Consider the following 23,010-nt stretch of genomic DNA (forward strand, 5'->3'; position numbering starts at 1 on the left):
AGTGAAAGGAGAGAGACAGTGAAATGTTGTTCACTGCTTAGGTTTTGCTTTACAGCATGGCTTCCTGGCAACCATCAAAAGAGTTAATTACCATGTTTTGAGATATTAACAATATTAACCATCCAAATAATTTTCTAACACACCAAAAAACCTAGGTGAAAAAACAACTCTAAGAAGAAAATAATTGCTCGTTATTATAAAGAGCTTTTACCAATTGTTTGCTGGATTTAAAGGTATTATTAGGATAGCTGTCATGTGCAGAAGAGATACAATGGTTAAATGGTAATGCAAATGTAGACCGTAAGAAATAATCAATATGCAAGCCTAATATGAGACAAGACTCTTTTTCCCATTATTCACTGCCAAAAAGATAGAAAGGAAAATATAGAATTCCTATCTTCAAAGTAGAAATAAAGATTGATTTTGGCTTTTACAATGAAAAAAAAAAAAGAAAGAAAGAATCAGTATGGATGTGAGCAGAGCAGCAGTTCCTAGCTGGGGGTTGATGGCCCTCCCCCTAGGGAACTTCTGTCAAAGTCTGGAGCCATTTTGGTTGGCACAACTCTGAGAAGGGTGCTTTTTCATCTAATTGGTAAAAGCCAGGGATTGCTTTCAAACATCCTACAATGCACAGGACAGCTCCCCACAACAGAGAATTATCTGACCCAAAAGGTCAACAGGCCAAGGTTGAGAAACCCTGGGAAAGAGCGGAGAGAATCACATTTGTACAGTTTTCATATAACACCATTGTTGGAAAGGGTCCAATGGGTACATTGAATTACTAACATATCAGGGCTACGTTTACCTGGAAACCATCAGAACTTACAATGCAAGTTGCCACTTAGGGTCCAAATAGAATGTCAAGGGCTCAATCCTGTCATTTTTGGCAAAGTGCAAACGCTTTGGTAAGAAATGTTTCAGGTAAGGTTTGAAGTGCTGGTTTGGTTCCCGGCACTGAAATTATAGAAGGTAAAGAAAAACTCTTATTTCCATATTTTCTTACATGTAAACTTCTCTTGAAATTGTTTAATTCTATATGAATTTTTTCTGATAAAAATTTTACCAGCCTGCGTAATAAGCCACAGATACAAAAATAATTGTGTTCTTACTACTTATACAATGTACCAGCTGACCATTCCCAACAATTCAATACTCACATTTTTTACAGGAAATTAGATCTGATGCATAAAAACCCCAAAACTCTTAGACTATGTCACTCAATTTTATATGATTTACTGCTGATGATATTCTTTTCAAACACTTGTAACTACAATGTTAAGAATTTTCTTTAACACTTAAAACATGCCAAGTAAAAACAAAATGCACTATAGATAATTCATCACCGAGACAAAACTTATTTTTTAAGTGGGCATAAAAAAGACTGGTAGGAAATATTTAATAATGCTAATAGTACCTATGGTGATATAGCTATAAATTTTTTTCCTTCTGTTTTTTTCCAATTATTTCTTTACCTTCATAAAAATTAAACCATGACAATAAATGGATTCTTAAAAACTTTTTTTGGAAGATTTATTTATTTATTTGAGAAAGTGGGAGAGAGTGAGGGGGGAAGGGGCAAAGGGAAAGGAAGGAACAGATTCCCTGGTGAGCAGGGAGGCTGACATGGGCTCAATCCCAGGACTCTGAGATCATGACCTGAGCTGAAAAGCACACGTTTAACCCTCTGAGCCACCAGCCATCCCCTTAAAAACTTTCAATGCCAGCTTATTGGGACATGTCCTTAAAGATCTTTAAAAATAACAGTGCATCTAAATTCTGGCCTACATACTCAAAAATTCTAATGCTAAAATCCCAAGAACAGATACTGAACCTCTTTTCTAAATGTATCTTAAACAAAACTAACAATAACTAGATCGTGAAAACATAAAGATACTCACAGAAAGATTTCTGGCAAGGTCTTCATAATCAACTGAAGGGGGGCAAAGATTAAGAGTTAATTGTTGATGGTATGCTACAATTAAAAATAAAACAAAAATGCTGAAGTCAGACTCAAATTCTACTCTTAAATACCAAAACAAGTTTCAAACAGCTTATTGAAATCATTACATATTAGTTATTGGCAAGAATGAGAGAGATTGTTAGGAACCACTCCATGCTTGTGAAATTGTGTCATACTGTTAAATGAAAAGGCAAGTTACAGAGTATCTATCTATCCATTCATCTGTTCATCCATATGTGTGTCCATCTATCTGACCATCCATCTATCTGTCCATGCATCTAGATCTAGTACGATGGCCTGGTATAAAAATTAAGAAACAAACACATCTTATATAAGCATACCAGATATCTGGGAAGACCTATTCCAAGCCTAGCAACGTTTATCTCTAGAAAGAGGAAATGAGTTGTGAATAATGGAGGTTTGGGGAAACTGCTACCTTTTTCTTTACATATTTTGATATTCGATAATTCCAGAATTTTCAAATAAAAAGGACACGGGAACCTTAGAAGAGAGGGCAAACAGACTAGTTTTGAAACTGAATTTGCATAGCAAGACCACAGATGTAGTGTACTCTGGACTACAAATCAGTAAGTGTGTAGCTTTCCAAAGATTCTTCCATCTGTACTTTACGTAAGCTTGAGAAAATTATTCAGATAAAAGAACATGTATTGTATACATATCTTATGTCTGTATATTGGTAAATAAATACAGATATAGTTTTTGCTTTAACTTGAAAGACAGAGGCCTAATGAGGTAAGGGTGTCATCAAAGCTTAGCCATCCCATCCTAAATAGTTCTGGGCACTGACCCCACCTGTATAGTTCTTGTAACAGGCTCTGTAACAACCGTATACCACTTTTATAAATTAAAACAAAATACTAATTAAAACTTGCCAGGCATGTACAGAGTCTACACTGAGTGTCACTATGTTAATATCTGCATGAACACTTTCCTACAGTAAACTCTATTTCTCCCTGTGAATATTCAATAGTTCTATGGAAACATACAGCATGCAGTGCCCAAACCTAACCAGTTCCAAGAAATGTCACACAAGCTTTCTCTTTCTGTTTCAAAGTTAACTGTAACAGAAAGCTAAACAAGACTTGCTGGTGGTATCTGAAAGTTACCAAAGACAGCAATCAGAAAGTAGGCAATAACAGAGGTGGAAACAGTTAGGAAATGGACCTCACTTGCAAAAGAATTAATATTTTTAGAAAATTTCCTGGCAGTTGGGGTTCCACATGTAGTCAAGAAAGAATGTGAAATTTCTTCTTTTCTGTTTACAAAACACATTCTTACTGTGTTTTGGAATGGTCAAGGAAAGTCATTTCTGAGGACAGAAACCAGTTGTTTATAGAATTTTAAGAACTACAGAAGTGCCAACATTCCCTCTCATAATAGAATATTACTCCATAACAACTCTAAGCTATTTTAATGGAATGTCATTAATTAAACTTGAATACATGTAACCGAACTTTTCAGGTTTTTTTTTTTTTTTAGTACAAGTAATCTCAAACCTAACACAAGTAAAACGCACACTATAACATAAAATTGTACTAAGCTCATCAAATAATATGCTTAGCAATGAATAACAAAGATAAGTGGTTAGACCTGTGTCCTCACACCCAGTGCCTTTATAAAATCTTTCTGGATGCAGAAGACCTGCATTGGAGAATTAATCATGAAAAGGAAATTAAGTTTAACCATTGCACTTTAGTGTAGAGATAGAATAATTTAGAGGAATGTATTCTGAATGTAATCATATTCAAAGTTAGCAACCAAATATACTTACATGAAAAGTACTTATCTGGGACATCAGAGGGTCTCAAACGAGCTGCAGGTCCATATATAATTTTAATATCTTTAACATCTCCCAAATATTTATTCAGATACACATATTTCTTGCAACTGCCTTGTTCCATACCTGGGAGAAAAAAATTCTCAAACATGTTGGAATTTTAATAAGGAATTTTATATGAAGAAGAGAATTTCTTTCACTTCCAGAATTTAATTCAATAACTATGTGCTGAGTGCTCACGTTAGTTAAATATCTAACAGGTAAGTCACAGAATTTCAGCCATATATACCACTTCACCTCCCCCCCAAAAAAACCTTTTTCCCTTCCTTCATCCACAATTAGTTTAATATTTCTTATTTATGTATAATCTTTTTATGAGGAAGAATATCACAGTTTCAAACTGAAGAGAAATGCCTACTCATTTTCCCCAGATCACCTAGAATATGAATGATAGCATAAAATTCTCAGTCTCATTCCAGAACTGTAGCTTCTTTGGAACAGAACTTCTTACAATCATTTCTAGAAATAGCTTTTAGGAACTATTTCTGAAGCAAACAATAACAACAAGAAAAAAAAACAAAAAGAAAGTTGTTTTCTATTTTCTTATGCACTCATTGCTTCTGTACTCCCAAGGCTGTTACACAAACATGTTCTAAAGGTCATAGTAAGAAAAATGAAATTAACATAGTGCTAGAATTAATTTATACTGCTTCTAAATTCAGACTTCTCATGCTAAAGAAAATAAGAAAAGCACATAATAATGTGTTCAAGTTAAATCTAGAACTGTTAGACTAGATTTACCAAAATTTAATATTAAATACTTTTTTTTTTAGCTATCTAAAATTCCTGGTGTAAACCTTCCCCAAATCAGGAGATGGGTGCACTGTTATTGATAGGCTCTTAGGTTTCTGTGAATTCTGTGTTTTAGCTGTACTTTATGTCTAATATAATTTTTCCTAAAACTTTCCACAAAAAACTACATTAAAAAATTAACTATAACAATCAGAAGAAATCACGTCACAATAACTAATCAAGGAAACTTTCTTGGGAACACCATTTAACCTGAAGGGTAAATGATGTAAAGTCAGATTACCATGATCTGAAATAAGGATAAGGTTCAGGCATCGATGCAAGTTCAGCTCTTTCAGACCATCCATCAGCATGCCAACCATGTTGTCAACCCTCTGCAATGCTCTGATGACCTACGAAAGGGAAGCGATTTCATGTGATGGATTCCATACTAATGGCTATTTCTACATAAAGCTATCTCTGTTAATACAGGGAAGGTTCAGTGGATGCAAATATTACGATGGACTGATTTACATTAAACTAAGCCAGGGCAGGTAAGGCAATGCCCATTAACAGAAGAAGGGCCAAAAAAAAGTGGGGGGGACCCAAATCCCACATGTGCTCAGTTATAAGTATTGGGAATGACACCAGGGGATCTGATTGTCTAACCTGTCAAAAACGTTAAAATTATTCATGAAATGCTTTTTACAGTTCTTATATTGTTTTTTATTTTTAAAATTAGAACTAGGAATACAACTCATTATTTCCTTACAAATTACATGTATTTTGCATATGTTGTATCGCAAAGGCACAGAAGAGCAAATGGTTTTAGCAACTTGCTTAACTTGCTTTTCTCCTCTCCTTGCAAAACCACCTGAGGAAAATTCTTGGCAGTTCTACATGTGTTTTCTGCTGTGCATCAAATCTGTCTTGTCTCTATGGTCAATTAATTTCACTGCAATATGAAACAAGCTCCCTTAATGCGGTCTTTCACTTGCTCAAAGCTACCCAAGTAATTCAAATTGGAATTTTTAAGTATTAAAATAAAGTGGGTTTCAATGTGCCAGTAATATTAGAATTTAACAGAGGTTACAAGTTGGTGACTAGGATATAAAAAGCAATGCGCTCAATCTTGAATGCAGATGAATCAGAAAAGTAGTACTTAGGCAAATCTTCAGTGAAATTAGAAAAGGCAGCACTGACTTTACAATTCACATGATCTGATAATCAGACAATTACAAAATGATCCTTAGACTTATTTGTAGCCAAACTGACCTGGATGGGACACTAAGTTCCCTTAGTGAATGAATAAATCAAACCGACATAAGGCTGACAAGAAGCTTCTCCCTTTCACCGATGATAATATGGTTGCACTGTCCGCCATGTGTCTTCCATACCCCACGTCTAAGGAGCATTTGTGCTTAGTTGAAGGACAGAAGCAAAGCAAGGGCACATGGAATTACTAACTACATTAGAGCTACTACGGATGGATTTTGATGGAAAGATCTAGAGAGTAAATATAGACCTAGGTTGAGGGTCAACTTCCCTCTCTCTTCATACTCTGTTAGCTGACAAGATGGCCCCCCAAAAAACCTATGCTCTAAGGGGGCAAATCTGGAGTAAACCCAGGGAAAGGGAAACCAGGAGAAGACAGATTAAGCAGGTGTTTTAAACTCAAGTGAGAAAAATGAGCCTATATTCTCCCCTACTGCTGTTGCTGAAGCAAGAATTTAGAGCAAGCAGCACTCTCAAAACCAGAGCTGGCAACAGACACATGAAGATAGGCTCTGTTCTAGACTCTGCACTAAAGAGTCCTTGAGGCTCACAAACGATCCAGCTTGGGGGTGAAATTCTAGCTATTCCTAGTCTTTTATCTCCTAGAGTCACATGGAGAAAAAGATAACAAAGAGTCTGAGATTAGGGACGCCAGCTACACTGATTCTCCTTTCCTCGTGACCAACAATACGCACAGATTCTTACTTCTTGTTTCTTTTCAGATCTCAGGTCACAGATAAAATATACATCATAAGAAAAGTCAGCTTAGAGATACAAAGAAAGTAGCTCAAATCATTTTCTGTTCTAATGCTTCCTCTGCTCCAAGATACAAAAATCATATGGCCACACAAACACTGAAAGCAGTATTTGATCTTTTAAAGCACTATACCGATGACAACATAGCCAGGAGTGAGCTAAGCTCCTTAAAGAGTGTCAGGTCAAATACACTGACAGCCTTAGGCCATGAGCTGTTTCTCTATCTCTAGCTTCCTAGTAACTGCTCAATAAAACCATAGTAATTTCAAATTCTCTATAGTTTTGACAAAATTTCCTTTTTTTTTTTTTGATGCCTAGGCTCTGTTGTGAACATGAGCTCAGACATTAGAGATATATCTCCTAGGGTAGAGAGGTCACGGGAGGCTTCTTGTGGCATCTAATTCTCTCATATTAAATAGAAAATTAGTCTTTTACATTTATAACATTTCCAAAGACCCCTTACTTTTTAGGTTGATACAGGGAGAAACGGAGTGGATAAAGACTTTGGAATTGAGCATATGGAATTTACCATCAGTTTGAGTTAGCACTGTCGAAAGTACAGACGAGACAAATTCTCCCTACCATTATTTTTATGAGAGCTCATCCTTTGGTTTAATAAAATTGTGTTTACTACTCATTCCAGAATCATGGAATCTTAGAGACTGGTCTAAAAACCTGCTTCAAAGCAAGGTTTAGTTAGAAGCAATAACTGATGAAACGATACTTACTTCACTGCTGACCGGTCCATATGAATGACCTGAAGAATCTGGTTCTTCTAAATACAGAGTGTAAAAGTGTGGTCTAAATCAAACAGCATCAAAATGTAATATTTTATAAACACATTGTAAAACAGAACGGAAAAAATAACTTAACAATTGATAGTGATTAAAAAGTCTACAACAGGGCGCCTGGGTGGCTCAGTGGGTTAAGCCTCTGCCTTCAGCTCAGGTCATGATCTCAGGGTCCTGGGATCGAGTTCCGCACCGGGCTCTCCGCTCAGCAGGGAGCCTGCCTTCCCCCCTCTCTCTGCCTGGCTCTCTGCCTACTTGTGATCTCTCTTTGTCAAATAAATAAATAAAATCTTTTCTTAATAAATAAATAAATAAATAAAAATAAAAAGTCTACAACACTGGGATAACATTTCTAAACTTGCTGAGAAATTATTCACAGGTTTGGAGTTCTTCAAAATGCTCCGTAAAAAGAGTTCATTTGGATACAAAATGCCAGAGACAAGTGCAAAGTTTTCTTGCAGCTCATTTTAAACTATTGTGTAATTTCTATAAAACAAAGGAGTATTTCCCATAGAAATTGGGCCTCTACATACCTTTCATCTTTAGGAAGCTGCAACCACTTAAGAATAGTTAAAATCCTTTCTTCAAAAGGTATTGAGCTAAAATTAAGAACAAGCAAAATGAAACAATTTGCGACAATTGTTCAGTTTAAAATATCAGTGATTTTCTTACACAAAATAGCACTGAGAGACTAAAACAATCCCATGCGTTAACTGTGTTTGAAGCAATGCAGAAGTTTTATTTGAAAACTCAATAAAGGAACAAAGGTTAAGCTTTACACATAATTACACAAATTAATTCCTTAGCCCGTGTTAATATAAGCTATGCTCAGACTCAACTAAAACAAAGTCTGTTCTACAGAAATGCTTTACTCAGCAATGCAAAAGGAAAATAGAACCTTTTTTTTTTTTTTATTGGGGAAGCTGGGGGCACCTGGGTGGCTCAGTTATTAAGCGTCTGCCTTCAGCTCTGGTCATGCTCCCAGGGTCCTGGGATCCAGCCCTGCATTGGGCTCCTTGCTCAGCAGGAAGCCTGCTTCTCCCTCTCCCGCTCCCCTTGCTTGTGTTTCCTCTCTTCCTGTGTCTCTCTCTGTCAAATAAATAAATAAATCTTTAAAAAAAGAATTGGGGGGGGCGCCTGGATGGCTCAGTGGGTTAAGTCACTGCCTTCAGCGGGGGTGATGATCTCAGGGTCCTGGGATTGAGCCCCGCATCGGGCTCTCTGCTCAGCAGGGAGACTACTTCCCCCCCCCCTCTCTGCTTGCCTCTCTGCCTACTTGTGATCTGTGTCTATCAAATAAATAAATAAAATCTTAAAGAAAAAAAGAAAGAAACAAAGAAAGAATTGGGGAGCCTGTAGGGGCACCTGGGGGGCGCAGTCTGTTAAGCGTATGACTCTCGATTTCAGCTCAGCCATGATCTCAGGGACATGAGACCAAGTCCCGTGCCTGGCTCCTCACTGGGTGATAAGTCTGCTTGAGATTCTCTCTCTCCCTTTCCCTCTGCACCTCCCCCTGCTCACACATTCTCTCTCTCTCAAATAAGTAAATTTTTAAGGAAAATGAATAAATAAATAAGTGAATGAATGAATATTTGCTTCTTGTATCTACTTGCGGATGTTATTCCTATATCTGAGAACAACAGTTGCTACCAGGTGAAGAACCCATGTGTCGATACATTCTATAAGGCGTACCTCTTGGACATCTCATTTGCTCATGACTCTTAAAAAGCCACAGTCACCACAACTTCCTATTTTATTCCTGCCCAAAGATCTGAATGCAAACTCCAACATGTTACCAGCACTTCTTAGAAAACCTCTAGAAAAAACTCAGTCTAGTTTTGCTGTCCATCCATCTATCCAAAACTTACGTACCCTCCATCTCAAAGGTAGCTGAGATAGAGTTCTTATTCTGACTGTTCTCATGTTTCAGCCAACACATCACAGAAATGCTGGAACTTAGCACTTGATAAAAAGGAGAAGCTGAGATTTAGAACAAATGAGCTGTTCTGAAAAAAGTGCGTGTATACATACCCATTATAAATTTTATAGATGTCTGGAAAAATTCCATTAATTTCCACATCTGATCCTGGCCAAAAAAAGGTGCCACTTTTCAGGCCTTGATATTTCGTGGTGAGCCAAATCTGGGGAAGAGAGTGAACACAAGTCAGAAAACTACACAACCGTGCATCTGTTAGGCAAGTATGTGTTCATGGGACATCAGCGCATTCCCCCCAAGTGCTACAGGATTTCTGGAGTGAAGGAGCTTCAGCAGTGAGACTACAGAATAATCAACAGGACACTGGACAGAAGCAACATGAAATGAAATAGAGAGTACTTAACCTAAAAAATATAGACGCCATCAGCTGGAAACCTCTGCAACTTTCAGAGCCCTAGCCTTTGATTTTAACAGGCTCCCCTTGCAAGAAAAAAATATTCCCAAACACACATGTGTTTAATTTTTGACATTTTTGTTATGTGACTAACACATATTAAGCACTTCCTGCCAATTACAATTCTAAATAGTATCCCCAGAAGCATCCCAATTATTAATTTGGTTAATCCTCACAATAACCCCCTGAGGTAATTAATGGTATCATCTACAGTATAAATATAAGAAAACTGAGCCGCTGAAAGAATAATTTGCCCAAAGTTACACAGTTTCAAATATCAGCACTAAAATATGAATTTATACCCTGTAAATTAAACATCATGCTTTTTTTTCCTTCTAAGAGGAATATGGAGACTATCCAAAAAGACCCCACAGAATTTTTGTGGCAGTTTTTTTAAAAATACAAAGAACACATATAAATAATGGCCAGAAGGAATCTTCTCAGCATATACAAATGACGTCAGAGTTTACCTCCTTCAGAAACAGTTAGTTTTGTATGGATCAAAATATGGCCCCCAGACCACAGCTACAAACTACTGGTACAAGAAGGTAGAATTAAGCAGAAAAGAAAAAAGGTTCAGAATTTCCCCACCCAGCTATGAAATAAAACTACACCACTGCACAATGATACAAGATTTAGGATTATCAGCATTCTCCTTCATGTACAAAAGGATGGCCACAGACAGGATCAATGACATGGGTTATTAAAAGCTCCAGGGAATCTGTTATTTTACTCTGATTGAAAGAGATGAGAATAATTTAAAAAACAAACTATTTTAGTAGCTAAAACAAACAACAAATAACTCACTGGTTCTCCTTTGTACCACACAGGATTAAATTTCTCCTTACTTTTAAGTGCAAAGAAAGCGTTAATTTTGGGATCATATATTTTATTGTCAATTATGCCATGGGATTCTGGATAAAGTCCCTAAAAAATAGAAAAACAGGTTTTATGCAAGTTGTGAGGGGTTTTTTTTTCATTTTTTATTTTTTATTAACATATAATGTATTATTAGCCCCAGGGGTACAGGTCTGTGAATCACCAGGTTTACACACTTCACAGCACTCACCATAGCACATACCTCCCCAATGTTCATAACCCAACCACCCTCAAGTTCTCAGTTTTTTAACGTGAAATAAAGTTCAAGAACGAAAGCGTCGAAGAGAAAACAGGTAACTGAAGCTGCAAGAAGCTTAACGTAGTTTAAGGAGAGAAGCACAAAACAACACGACTGTCAAAACACAACCAACCACTCAAGATTTTATAACATAGTAGTTGCATTTTAAATTATGTAACAGGAGAAAATATGTTAGGAATGGTATGGATGAGGAGCTATATAAATAGGCAGCCTCCCCAATTTTTTTTAAAGATTTTATTTTTATGTATTTATTTATTTGAGAAAGACAGAGTGCAAATGGTGGGGGAGGAGCAGAGGGATAGGGGCAGGCGGACTCGGCACTGAGCCGAGTCCAATGTGGCCCGGATTTCATAGCCCTGAGATCACGACCTGGGCCAAAATCAAGAGTCAAATGCTTAACCAACTGAGCTATCCAAGCACCCCTACAGCTTCCCCAATTTTTTTTAAAAAGTGTCCTATTTTCCTTTTGCATTGCTGAGTAAAGCATTTCTGTAGAACAAATTTTAGGTGAGTCTGAGCATAGCTTGTATTAACACAGGCTAAAGAATTAATTTCCGGACTTCAACCATAATGCCTAATGAATTTGACTGTTTTTCTGGACTCCAATTAAACTGGGGAACTTTGAAACAGGGCTGCAATCCTACCGAGAGTCAGGCAAACTGGACTGCTTAAACTTATACCTCAAGGTGATCGGAAAGACAAGTTGAGAACCCATAAATGTAGGACAAATCTGTAAAATAGAGCAAGCTACAAAACTATAAGAAGAAACAAGACACAAAAATTGGAGAATCTTAAACTGAAAGGAAACCAAGAAGAGTCTTTAGTCACTTCTTTTCAAGATGGAAAAACTGAGCCCAGAAGGTAAAGTGACCTTCCCCAAATTACAGATAATTAGTGGCAAAGACTAAGTTTCCTCACTTAACCACCTATTGGAAAAGAAGTGATCTGATGTCTAATTATTGCCTCAAAAAATGCAACATTTACGTTTCTCTTCTGTGAACATACAAAAGTTGAAACTTGGAGCTTACCGTGACAATGCTGTAGTGATTGGGAAAAGTTTTTGTTGGATATACTGGTCTCATGTTTTTGGCGTATGTTCCACAGTTTTCTATAAGGGAAACAAATTAAAGATTGTTATTAAATGCAACTGACAATCTGTTTACTTCATCTAGCTTTCCTACCAAATAAGTCTAAACAGCTTTAAAAAAATAACCCAGGAGGGATTTATAACCATATAAAAATTTAGACTTAATTATAAAGCAACATTGTAGAATCAAATTCAATGTTAAGAGTTAATTTTTCTCAAAAAAATATTGAACAAAATAATTAAGCCAATGAAAGAATTATCCCATACTCACCAATAACATTAAGTTCCAGAAGGAGCAGGTACAATAATGACACCTACTATATCTCTGTCTGGTATTACTTAGTGGTCATATTCCTAAGTTATAAGAGGTAGTTAAAAAAAAAAAAAAAAAAACTGCACTGATGCCAAAATCTGCAAAATTAAAACAAGGCTGAAGCAGCAGCTGGGGGGACAGTGTCTCAGTGTGAAAATCCAGAACCAGCTATGTCTGCACAAACTCAACACAGCTCTCAAGACAAAAGGCATCTTTTGGCTTCATGCTGGAGAAAGCACAGAAGTCAGACTGCTCTGGATTTAGCCTCGGTGTTGTACTCACAGTGTCATGCTCCTTTTCTCCTGCCTCTACTATTGAGAAAAAAAACTACAAAAACTAATGATTCTAGCATTTCAATAAATCACTGCTGAAAATGTTCCTCCAATTAGCAAGTGTCTATCTCAATGCCTTCCAAATAGTGCAGAGTTACAGGGTATGTCCCCTAAGTATCCAAAGCTAGGGCTTAGACTGATTGTGTGCTGATTTCTTTTAAAACTTCACATACAGTACCCACGACTCCTTAATTCTGAACCCGGGATGCCATGTTTGGTGCCATGGAAACAAACAGACCCCCTAAGGGTCACAAAGGACCAGAATCAGGCCTCAAAGCCCGTGGGCCTAACTGCTAAGAACAGAGCCTTCCTTGACCATGCCTGTTTTTTGCTAAAGATTTTTTTTCACGTCAATGATTACTTATAAAAATTATTTTCTTCTAGGTAGAAATTAAAAAGAGAAATTTTAAAAAAGTTTCCCCAAAATTATTTTGGTTCATCATAAAAGAAGTAAAAAAATGCACATGTGTAATTACTGAGAGTGATTTTCATATTTAAACTAATCTCATATACTCAAGGCTAGTAAATAATATTTTAGAATTCCAGAACACTAAAATCATTGTATTAACTTCTATTTCAGCCTTGTATTACACTGTAACTACTTAACTACTGATCACTGATAATGAGCAAAGTTCTACCGTTTTTATGCCCATATGCAATTTTTTCCTTTCTCAATAAACAGTGATGATACAAGTGATACCCATATAACTGGGGGTTAACGTGATTTAAAACTTGAGCATTAATATTAAGACCACTCTACTACTGCATCAATAACTAAGAGAAAAATCATTCAATTAAGGCCTTGTATGAGGCAAAGAAATTGGAAGGATGCTACACAATACTATAGGATAACTAGCAAATATTCTACGCTACTAGAATCATATCAGAAATACCTTCAGTTTTGAAAATTCCATTTTAAGATGTAATAAATATCAAATAAATGATTTTTCCACAAAAGGAATCCAAAATTCTAAGAAAAAATACATACATACATACATACGGGTATCTAGTGTGTGTGTGTGTGTGTGTGTGTGTGTGTGTATAAACTGTATTACCTTAGAAGTATTTAAAAGGCAGCTTCAAAGTAATTATAATATTGGAGACTAATTCCTTATCATCGGGTTCAACTATTTCATCGTAGTGATGTTTGGTAAAACACATTCTGCCAGTATTTTTCCAAAGAAAGCCCGCATCCCTAGTCTATCTCCCTGAAACAGTGACACTCCCAATAGCGAACTCCGAAGTTACTCACTTAGTTTGCTAATAACAGGAAGAAGGCCACCCCAGGTGTGTAAATATTCTGCCCTGAATCCATCCAAGGAAAATAAGAGGGTCGGAGGCATTTCAAACCTGGATAATGCGAAAGGGGAAAAAAATGTTTAAAAAAGCAGATGGAAGACACACATCCAGTGAAGGTTCTTTTCCTTCCTTGGCACAAGTCCAGTGAAGATTTCTCACTTAGGTCAGCATGTGATCTAAAGGACTAACAAGTTCAGCAAGCATCCTTATAAAGGAGATTTCACATTGATATGCATATACATGCTTTTACATTTCATTATCTGTATGATATATACATATATCATCAAATAGGATTTCTCAAGCACTCAGACCATGTTGAGCCACTGTATGGAGACTATCATTCATAGTCCCTGCTATTTCAAAAGCTGGACCCAAAGCTACTAAAATATAATAATATTTTCCCAGTTTGCAGAATGTTAATAAATAGCATTTTCTAAATTACATTTTTATTTCCAGTTTTTTCCTGAACAACCACTTTCTGATATCATCTCTATGTGAATCTGCTAGATGGTAGCTCATATCACATAAATTATATATATAAAATTTAGTTTTTAAATTTACTATATTTAAAAGACAGTACTATTTAGTAGAGACGTTTGAAATGTATTCATTACTTCTTAATAAACAAACAACAAGGGAATGACCCAAAGCTAGGAATAAACAATGAGGGTATGTGTGCGTGCACACATGCACACACACACACACACACACACACACACACACACACACACACAATGTATGTGGTGTGGAAGTCCAAAGGAGGAAAAAGATTTACAGTGATGTGCTCAGTCAAGGAGAACAACTATGGGCAGCTGTTATACGGCCAAACCAGAACAGGCATGGTTCAGAACTTCTGAACTTCTAATAATACCTGGTGGACGATAGGAGAGTTATAGATCACAGGCTAACCATAGAAGAACTTTCCACTTACAGTTTACTCAGTAATTTAAAATTTGACAGTAAATGCCTAACTTTGCCTTGCCCTTTTTCAATTCTACCTCCTCCTCAGCTTACTCTCACACACAAACGCAAAAGGAAGAAGAAAAAAAAATTGGTATGTAATTTCCACTAACTCGTGTTTGCACCATAGCTCAGTAAGAAGATTCCAGAATCAGATGCATAGGGTCTCAATGGTCCATCATTGTATAAAATCATTTGTATTCACTCAACATAAAACATAAACTACTCATTGTGCCACCAGGTAGGTAAATACTTCTAGTATTGTAACACAGGTTCCTAATTACAATCTCATTGTAAAGAAAGGAACAGTTACATTTCCACTAAAAGGATCAATATTACAACCAAAAAATCATGATCAGTATATAGAAGGAAAAGAAAGATTCAAAATTCACTCAATCTAAATTTTCCAATAAATCTTGGACTTAAAGGATAGCACAAAGTATAAGAGAGGTCCCTTTGAAAAAAGTCTCTTCTACTGTAATTTTTTGGTTTGGGTTTAGTTTTTGCTGTAGCTACTACTGTTGTTTTAAACAAAAAAGTACTCTCTCATTCAAAAGAAAAAAATACACATCCTACAAAGCAAAAATAAATTATATACACAAAAAAATAAGCTAAAGCACAGCTTTAAAAATTTTAATAGTTTGGGAAAAAATGATGACTTTAAAAAGGTAAAAATGTATTTCTGAAGATGAATAATTCAAATTATACGAGGTAAGAGATCTCAAGTGGAGCAGAGATAAATGTATGTAACATCTTCATAAAACCCGCCCCACCATGAATTGCACACAAATTTTTCTGATGGCCTAGTGTACATAAGGTACTGTGAAAAATACTTTAAGGGCAAAAAGAACCAAAATGAAATATAAAAATTATGCAACATTCTCTCACAGATACATTGCTTATCCCTCAAATTTATAAGTGAACCAAAATACAAAAAATTAAAAGAAAACTGTAAAGTAATTTGCTACAGATTTAACTCTCAAAGCTACAAATGAAAGTAAAGGGTCTTCCTTCCTAAGGAGAAAGACAAAAGATTTCCACCCACTGCTCATGAACACTACAGACTAAGTAGTCACAATCTCTCTTTTTTCTGTTAGCTTCTGGAAGGGGAGGTCATTCCATAATTAACTCTACACCACCGGTGTCCAACACAAGGCCTAACTAAAAATGCCATTTAATGAACCAATGATCGGTTATTATTTTTATCTTTTCAATTTGGAAAGAGAAAAAAAATAGTACCTCAGAAAAATAGTATTTCAGAACATCATCTTACCCTGCTGGACACTGTGGCTCATTAATGTTCTCACATGTTTCTTCTACCCAACTTTTCTCTCCTAAAATATTTTCAAGAAATAAAACAAGATGAACACACTGAACAGTACTAATGATTGTGATGCTGGGAGACATATTATGACAGAGTCCAAAACCAAAATGTTAACAGATATATAGATAATATGGGGCATGATTCTAGGAAAATACAACAAATACAGAAAGATACTCTGTTTCATGGTAAGAGTTAGTTGATATCAGAAAGAAAAAAAATGTGTAATTGTAAGACTAAAACATATTACTGTATTCGTGAGAGCTGAGAGGCATCTTTTTCACTCTCGAGTTGTTAGTATTTTCAGGCAAAATTTACACGCCTCCTTTTATCCACCCAACAACATCTTCTAGTACTAAATCCTCGATATCATAGTTCCTCTCATATCAATTGCAAAGAACCCTGGGACAAAACATCAGGATAGCATCCATTTACATAATATCCTATGACCCTGGGCTGTAATTTCACATCTATTCTTTCAAAACGTGGCAGATACTGTCCTCATTCACTATGAGGGCACCTGGGACATGTCAGCCAGGACTGCAAAAGACATCCTTCCACAAGGCAGCATGAAATATGGAGCTGATGTCACAATAACATGAAGGGGGCGGTAGCGGGAGAGGGAGTGACTATGGCTAGAACAAGATTTGCCAAGTGTAGACAGTAGTAATTCTTTACCCGATGGATGGGTACAAAATTCACTGTGTCCTTTCTTTACTCACGTGTTTGAATCTTTCCTTAGTAAAATGTTTTTTAAATGTTTTCTCAGCCAACATAGTTGATCCCTAGGTAAGACTCGTGGTGTAAAAAACGACCCCTCTGCAAAACCCCACCGCCACCGAGGACGACGGCGGGCTGCCGTGGAACAAGACGGATGCGTGGAGAGCTGACCTCGGCACACAGCGCTGTAGTTGATACAGCAGTCGCCCTTGTCCCTGCAGTCATCGGAACAGGAGCAAAGGCTTCTGGACAACCTTTTCTCACCACATCTGAATTTGCTGCAAGTCCATATACGTTCTAGAAACAAACAACAAAATACAACAATTCAACACATCTGACATGGACCCAGACTTGCTCTCTTCTGGAGCAGGATCCACAAGACACCGTGAACACATTCATAACTTGTAGTTCCTCACAGAGCCTTCCACCGCAGTGGTCGAGCTGAACCAACAGACAGAAAACGTGCAAGGAACAATTGCTATCATGTTACTAAAAAGAAAAGAATTTCATCATTTTAAAACATGGACAAACATTATTATTGTATAATTCAGGCTTTTTCCTCCAACCATTTTCAGGGTTCTCAAAATTTAATCTGAACCTAGCCCATTCTCATTTAAATATTAAATATGCAAGTCATATGTAGAGAAATCCAAATCAAACTGAGAACATTTCCATATTCTGATGATTTTATTTTGAAGTGTCAGTAGACATGTAAGTACACTGAAACTAATGTAACATTCTGTGTCAACTCTACACTTCAATAAAAAGAAGTAGATGTCTAAGAACTCTTGTTTTAATGAGCCCACACTAAAAATATTCAAATATTTCAAGCAGTCTTTTGACGTTAGTTTAAGTGCAAATTAGATTATACTGGCTTTCAGCATACGTTAAAACGAGGCATGGTTTGGCTAGCCATAAAGGGTTGAATAAGGCAAAACTTGTGACATTTTTTTCTCTAAGGAAATACAAAGGCCAAATTTTTAAAAATCTCAAATGAGTTAGATAAATCACATACCTAAAAGATGCAGAACTTATCTCTGATCTTTTACTAATGTCCATGGCCCCTTCTTTTTCCCTGCATGTTTTTATTTACCTGGTTCTATACACGTCTCCTGGTAATCCAGACAGCAGTTTCCAAGGTCAACGCAAGCAACATCACAGCGGCAATTCCCAAATGTTCTCTCAAAGCAGCGACCTTTGCAACTTTTAACTGAAAATAGTGAATACTGCATTAGAGCTTTCAGATCACAGAAGCACAAAACAATCAACTAATAGACTTAAGATAGATAGATTCAAATCCTACCTGACAAAACACGGATGGTGCAATAAAGGTACCCAAGAATCTTTTCAGAAAATACACACAGAAAGTGGCACAACTAAAAGGCACAGAGTTTTGATTTTATCTCTTGTCATAGAGAAATAGAACTTTTAAAACTGATTACAAACCCGACTGGGGCTTTTAAGACTTGAATCATTACAGCACAATAAGAAAAGTCAGAAGGAGGACTTGTGCTGAATGTTTTACACTCAGAAAAGATTGGCTTAAACAGCCATAATGTTCTCTAAAATTTCGTATGTGAGATAAGATTTTAAAAGTGATTCTCTGAATATTTCAGAAAGAGAAAGAATGCCTGACATACCCCACCCCCAGTCTTGGTTTATAAAAGAGATAATGTAATGTCCCTATGCGAACTTTCTGCTGGAGTGACCCTCCCCCATCACCCAAAACACCCATTTAGCCTTCAGGCCCAGCCTGATGGGTGAACTCCCCAGTCAAGGTCTGATTTCCTTTTTTTAAGCTTTTATGAAACCTTGTCCTTACCCCCTCCCACTCCCCCCATCCCCGTCACTCCTTCCAACTGAACTAGGGCATTTGGTTAATAGCCTGGTCTCACACTAGACTCCCAGCTTCCTAAGGACAAAGACCACACGTGGATTTTGCCCAGCATACTGTATCCCAGCAGCCCACAAGATGCTGGGCTATAGTTGGTACTAGCAAGTTTTTGTTAAAACGGATACATGGTGGCTATGGAAGGAAGACTTTTTATTAAAAACAATAATTTTATAACTGTTTACTACATACTTAGAAAAAGCTAGGTTTTCATTAGATTACTAAAATCCACTTGTAAGATAATACAAATCCAACAGAAAAAAGCAATAATCCTAGCTCCTGACCACCAAGGTCCACGATTTTAAAAGCCGTGAGGGCACGTGTAAGTTTCGGGTTGCCCAGTGACACGGAATGGTTACCTAGTAACCCTGCCAGGACTGCTTCAGAGACTAACTCCCTGGGGAAAAAGAGTGTCCTAGGAGTCCCTGGAGAGAGGCAGGGAGAGGGCTCCATGGGCCCAGCACCAGAATCTTTAGGCCATATTTGCTTGTTTGTTTGAATTTTTTTGTTGTTGTTTTGGGGTTTTCTCTTTGTTTGGTGGACTTTTTTGTTCCAAGCCCCTCTTCGTTGTTTTAGGATGCAGTTTTGCAAATAAATAAAATTTTATATGGCTAATTCAATGAAAGAGCTTCAAGAAGGCTCAAATCAGCATCAAGTCTGCCATAACTATGGACCACCCACAGATTAGGATATAATGCTTTTCTCAATCACATTCTGAAGAAGTCTAAATAGCAACACACATACACACACGTGTGTGTGCATGTGAATTACTGTAGTAATTAATTACCTTCTTTGGCACAGCTTGGCTTCAACCCAAATATACAACCAAGGATTGTTGTTAACACACAGACTGACAATACCTGTAGAGAGAGAAAAAAAAATTATATGGCTTCAAACCCTTTTATTTCATCAAATGTTTCTAAAGTTGCTGGTACTGCTCTGTCTCCTGATGTCTCCTGATGTCGGGTCACACGGATGTCTGTGTTTTGTGAAAATTCAAACTCCACACTTAGGCTTTGTGCATTTTTCGATATGTATATTACACTTCAAGAAAACATTTACTTAAGTGTTAGCAAATGAATCTATGCCATCGAAGATGAATGCTTCCAGAAACTTCCCAGTGAATGCAAATGAATCCAGTCAGAGAATTTGGAAATAATTAAGGGAAGGAGAGAGGAAAACAATCTATTTAAAGGTTCCTTTTCTTAATTCTTTCTTAATTCTTCATTTTTTCTTAATTCTTTCTAATTTGTTAATCTATAAAAGGCAATATGAGACTAGCCGATGCCTCTTTTACATAATTTAACTACACAAACCTAAACAATATCCTCACATGCCCCATGCCCCACAGCAGCTTGTGGGAACAGGCACTACTAGACAGGACTGGGCACCTGCACTGTGGGCCCAAACATTACCACAAACTGGTTGTGTAACTTGGGGGAGATCACTTACATGCTCTAGACATCAGATTACTCCCCTATACAACTAAAGGGCTAGACTACATGGATCTCCAAAAATCTTTTCAGCTCTAACATTTTGCCACTTTCTCATTCTCCACTCTTGGGGCCTTTGGCATTTTAAGATAGATAGATACACCAGAAAGAATTTTTACTTGAGAATCAGAAAAGGAGAAAGAAAAAAAAAAATCCAGAGAACAACCCTCAATATTTTTAGCAGCATAGAGTTTCCTTGACAGATCTCTGGAATCTCACTTTGCAGGAAAATCCAACAAACCATGCATTCGGTACCAACTGTGTGTAAAGCCTGAATTATGCACAGGAAAGAGGAAGAAATGCCTCAGGGAGCTTCTATCTATGCGGGAAAAGGTAAGTATGACAGCATAAATGGCTCATATTTGGCAGGTGCTAGGAGCAACTCCCATTCCACAGTTGTTTCAAGGAGAAAGGTTGCGGTAGTTGGAGAGAATGAGATCAGAGAAGGCTTCATGGGGAAAAGCTTTAGCCAGGACTCTGAAAGGGGGAGATGATGGTATGATGTGGTAGATGATCTGATAGAGAACACTTGTAGGAGGAAGGACAATATCAGGAGAGTTCTGAAGGAAGAAATGGAAGGCAGGAAATGAACAACGAGCAGCCCATTTTGGCGAGAACAAAGAATATGCAAAGGGGAAAGGATGTAGTGACAGGTGGAGTGGTGTTTCCCCAAAGCCAAGCTAAAGAGATAACAGAGACCAGAAGAATGGGTAAATGGGACAGGGTGGACGGTGGGTGCAGGCTTTTATGAACTCGCTCCCTCAAATGGGACACCAAGTTTAACTGTATGTGCCAGTTGCCAGGTTAAGTATGGGATACTCAGTAATAAAATAGACATGACCTTTGTCCTTGAGGTGCCTAATGTCAAGTGACTGCAAGAACTAAAGAGAAAGGAAATAATAAGTAAACTGAATTGGCAGGTCTGACTTATTTCAGAAGAAAATGAGGGTGAAGGAAGGGGGAGCAAGAATATAGTGGGTCACAGGCACCTGGGTGGCTTGGTCAGTTAAGTGCCTGCCTTTGGCTCAGGTCATGATCCCAGGGTCCTGGGTAGAGTCCCACAGCAGACTCCTTGCTCAGCAGGGAGGCTGCTTCTCCCTCTGCCTGCCTCTCCCCCATCTGTGCTTGCTCTCTCTCTCTCTCTTTCTGACAAATAAAATCCTTTAAAAAAAAAAAGGATATAGTGGGCCTCAAACACAACAGGGTCTAGGTGAAGTCTTTCCCCTAGGAAATCAAAAACCTAAGTGTATGTATAGCCACTGAAATAGGGAGTCACCAGAGGAAGAGGTTGGAAAAACAAGTAAACAATGGCAAACAGAACAAGGTACTAGCAGAGAGCACTAACAGATTCCCCTAAACCTTCCATGGTGGTGTAAGCAGTCACAAACATATGAAAGGTAATTTTTAAGTCTCTATCAAAAACACCAAAAACTCTTTCTGTCGGTTACGAACATTTAGGGAAATGAAAAAATTGTAAAACTCATCTGTATTTAGTAAACTATAATTTAAAACATGGAGAATTAAAGTCTTCATGATAATAAACTTATGAAGAACGTTTGAACAGTGCTTTATCTTCTTGTCATACAACTTACAATACAGAGTAAATATCTTTTCCAGGCCTTGGCAAACCACCACATTCCTTTCCAAGCTTAATTTTCCATGTTTTAACCTTTGGACTTTTAATAACGTGAAGTATCTCCATGAGTTCCTTTAATATGCATTCTTTTTTTTTTTTTTTAAGATTTTATTTATTTATTTATTTGACAGACTGAGAAAGAGAGAGAGAGAGAGATCACAACTAGGCAGAGAGGCAGGCAGGCAGGCAGAGAGGGAGAGGCGGGCTCCCCGCCGAACAGAGAGGCCAATGTGGGGCTCGATCCCAGGACCCTGGGATCATGACCTGAGCCAAAGGCAGAGGCTTAACCCACTAAGCCACCCAGGTGCCCCCCTTTAATATGAATTCTTGTGCCAGTGTCCCTTGCTCTAGGACATCCTCATCCTCTCCATCATGACCATCCTCCTCACTATGTAGGTAAACTCACCATCACTAAGCTCCTCTGGCTGCATAGCTAGCTACAGTCTGTGGAACAGAGGCAGTGTTAACACTTCCACGGTTGGCTTTTTCTTCCAGAACCCCATTTACATGTGAGCTGAATTTCACTTCTGGCATTATCACTTTTCTTTCCATTTCTGAATTTTTACCTTTATCAGCTAATTTTCTCTTTCAATCATCCATCTGTATAAAATGTCATGTACATTTACCACCCACGGACAAGGAAGCAACACAATCACTTGCTTTGCTGTCTGTGAATGACCGACGGATGCATAGTAACAATCACTGACAGACTTTAGAAGAAGCCATGTTGGTCACTAGCCGCCATATGCATCTGTTATTTACATGGTGATTTATGGGCTGAAAAAGCTAGCAGCAAAGACTGTACTCAATGCAACTCCTCACAGTTAATAAATCTTGGTAACTGAAACTTGAACCATGTTGTTGGGGGACTGGTGTTCATGAATTAAACTGTGGTAACTGAAAGTGAGCATGCCACAGGGTCATGTAAATCTACGGTCATCTGTACTCTCACAAGGGCAAGAGAATTGTCCAAGGATGCTTATTTCAAAACTGTTTGTCTTCACAACAAACACGCACAAACAAAAAACGAGAAATAAGCTCGTTTTAAGAAACTGGCTTAA

At 37.4% G+C, this 23,010-nt stretch overlaps 1 protein-coding gene across 2 annotated transcripts in view; it reads right to left on the reverse strand.

Moving 5' to 3' along the window:
• Nucleotides 1-23,010, reverse strand: part of ENPP1 (ectonucleotide pyrophosphatase/phosphodiesterase 1) — a gene marked incomplete at its 5' end in the record, with an annotated part of 71,380 nt that overhangs the window by 15,457 nt on the left and 32,913 nt on the right. For both annotated transcript variants that reach the window (XM_080806496.1, XM_080806497.1), the window contains 14 exons: nucleotides 827-954; nucleotides 1,899-1,930; nucleotides 3,753-3,884; nucleotides 4,852-4,960; nucleotides 7,307-7,379; nucleotides 7,903-7,968; nucleotides 9,401-9,510; nucleotides 10,567-10,686; nucleotides 11,926-12,005; nucleotides 13,882-13,979; nucleotides 16,162-16,222; nucleotides 17,101-17,226; nucleotides 18,023-18,139; nucleotides 19,608-19,680. In XM_080806496.1, the coding sequence (XP_080662622.1) occupies nucleotides 827-954; nucleotides 1,899-1,930; nucleotides 3,753-3,884; nucleotides 4,852-4,960; nucleotides 7,307-7,379; nucleotides 7,903-7,968; nucleotides 9,401-9,510; nucleotides 10,567-10,686; nucleotides 11,926-12,005; nucleotides 13,882-13,979; nucleotides 16,162-16,222; nucleotides 17,101-17,226; nucleotides 18,023-18,139; nucleotides 19,608-19,680 (1,325 nt within the window). The remainder of the gene's footprint in view (nucleotides 1-826; nucleotides 955-1,898; nucleotides 1,931-3,752; nucleotides 3,885-4,851; nucleotides 4,961-7,306; nucleotides 7,380-7,902; nucleotides 7,969-9,400; nucleotides 9,511-10,566; nucleotides 10,687-11,925; nucleotides 12,006-13,881; nucleotides 13,980-16,161; nucleotides 16,223-17,100; nucleotides 17,227-18,022; nucleotides 18,140-19,607; nucleotides 19,681-23,010) is intronic.

This window comes from Martes martes, assembly GCF_963455335.1.
Source record: "Martes martes genome assembly, chromosome: 6".
Lineage (NCBI taxonomy): Eukaryota > Metazoa > Chordata > Mammalia > Carnivora > Mustelidae > Martes > Martes martes.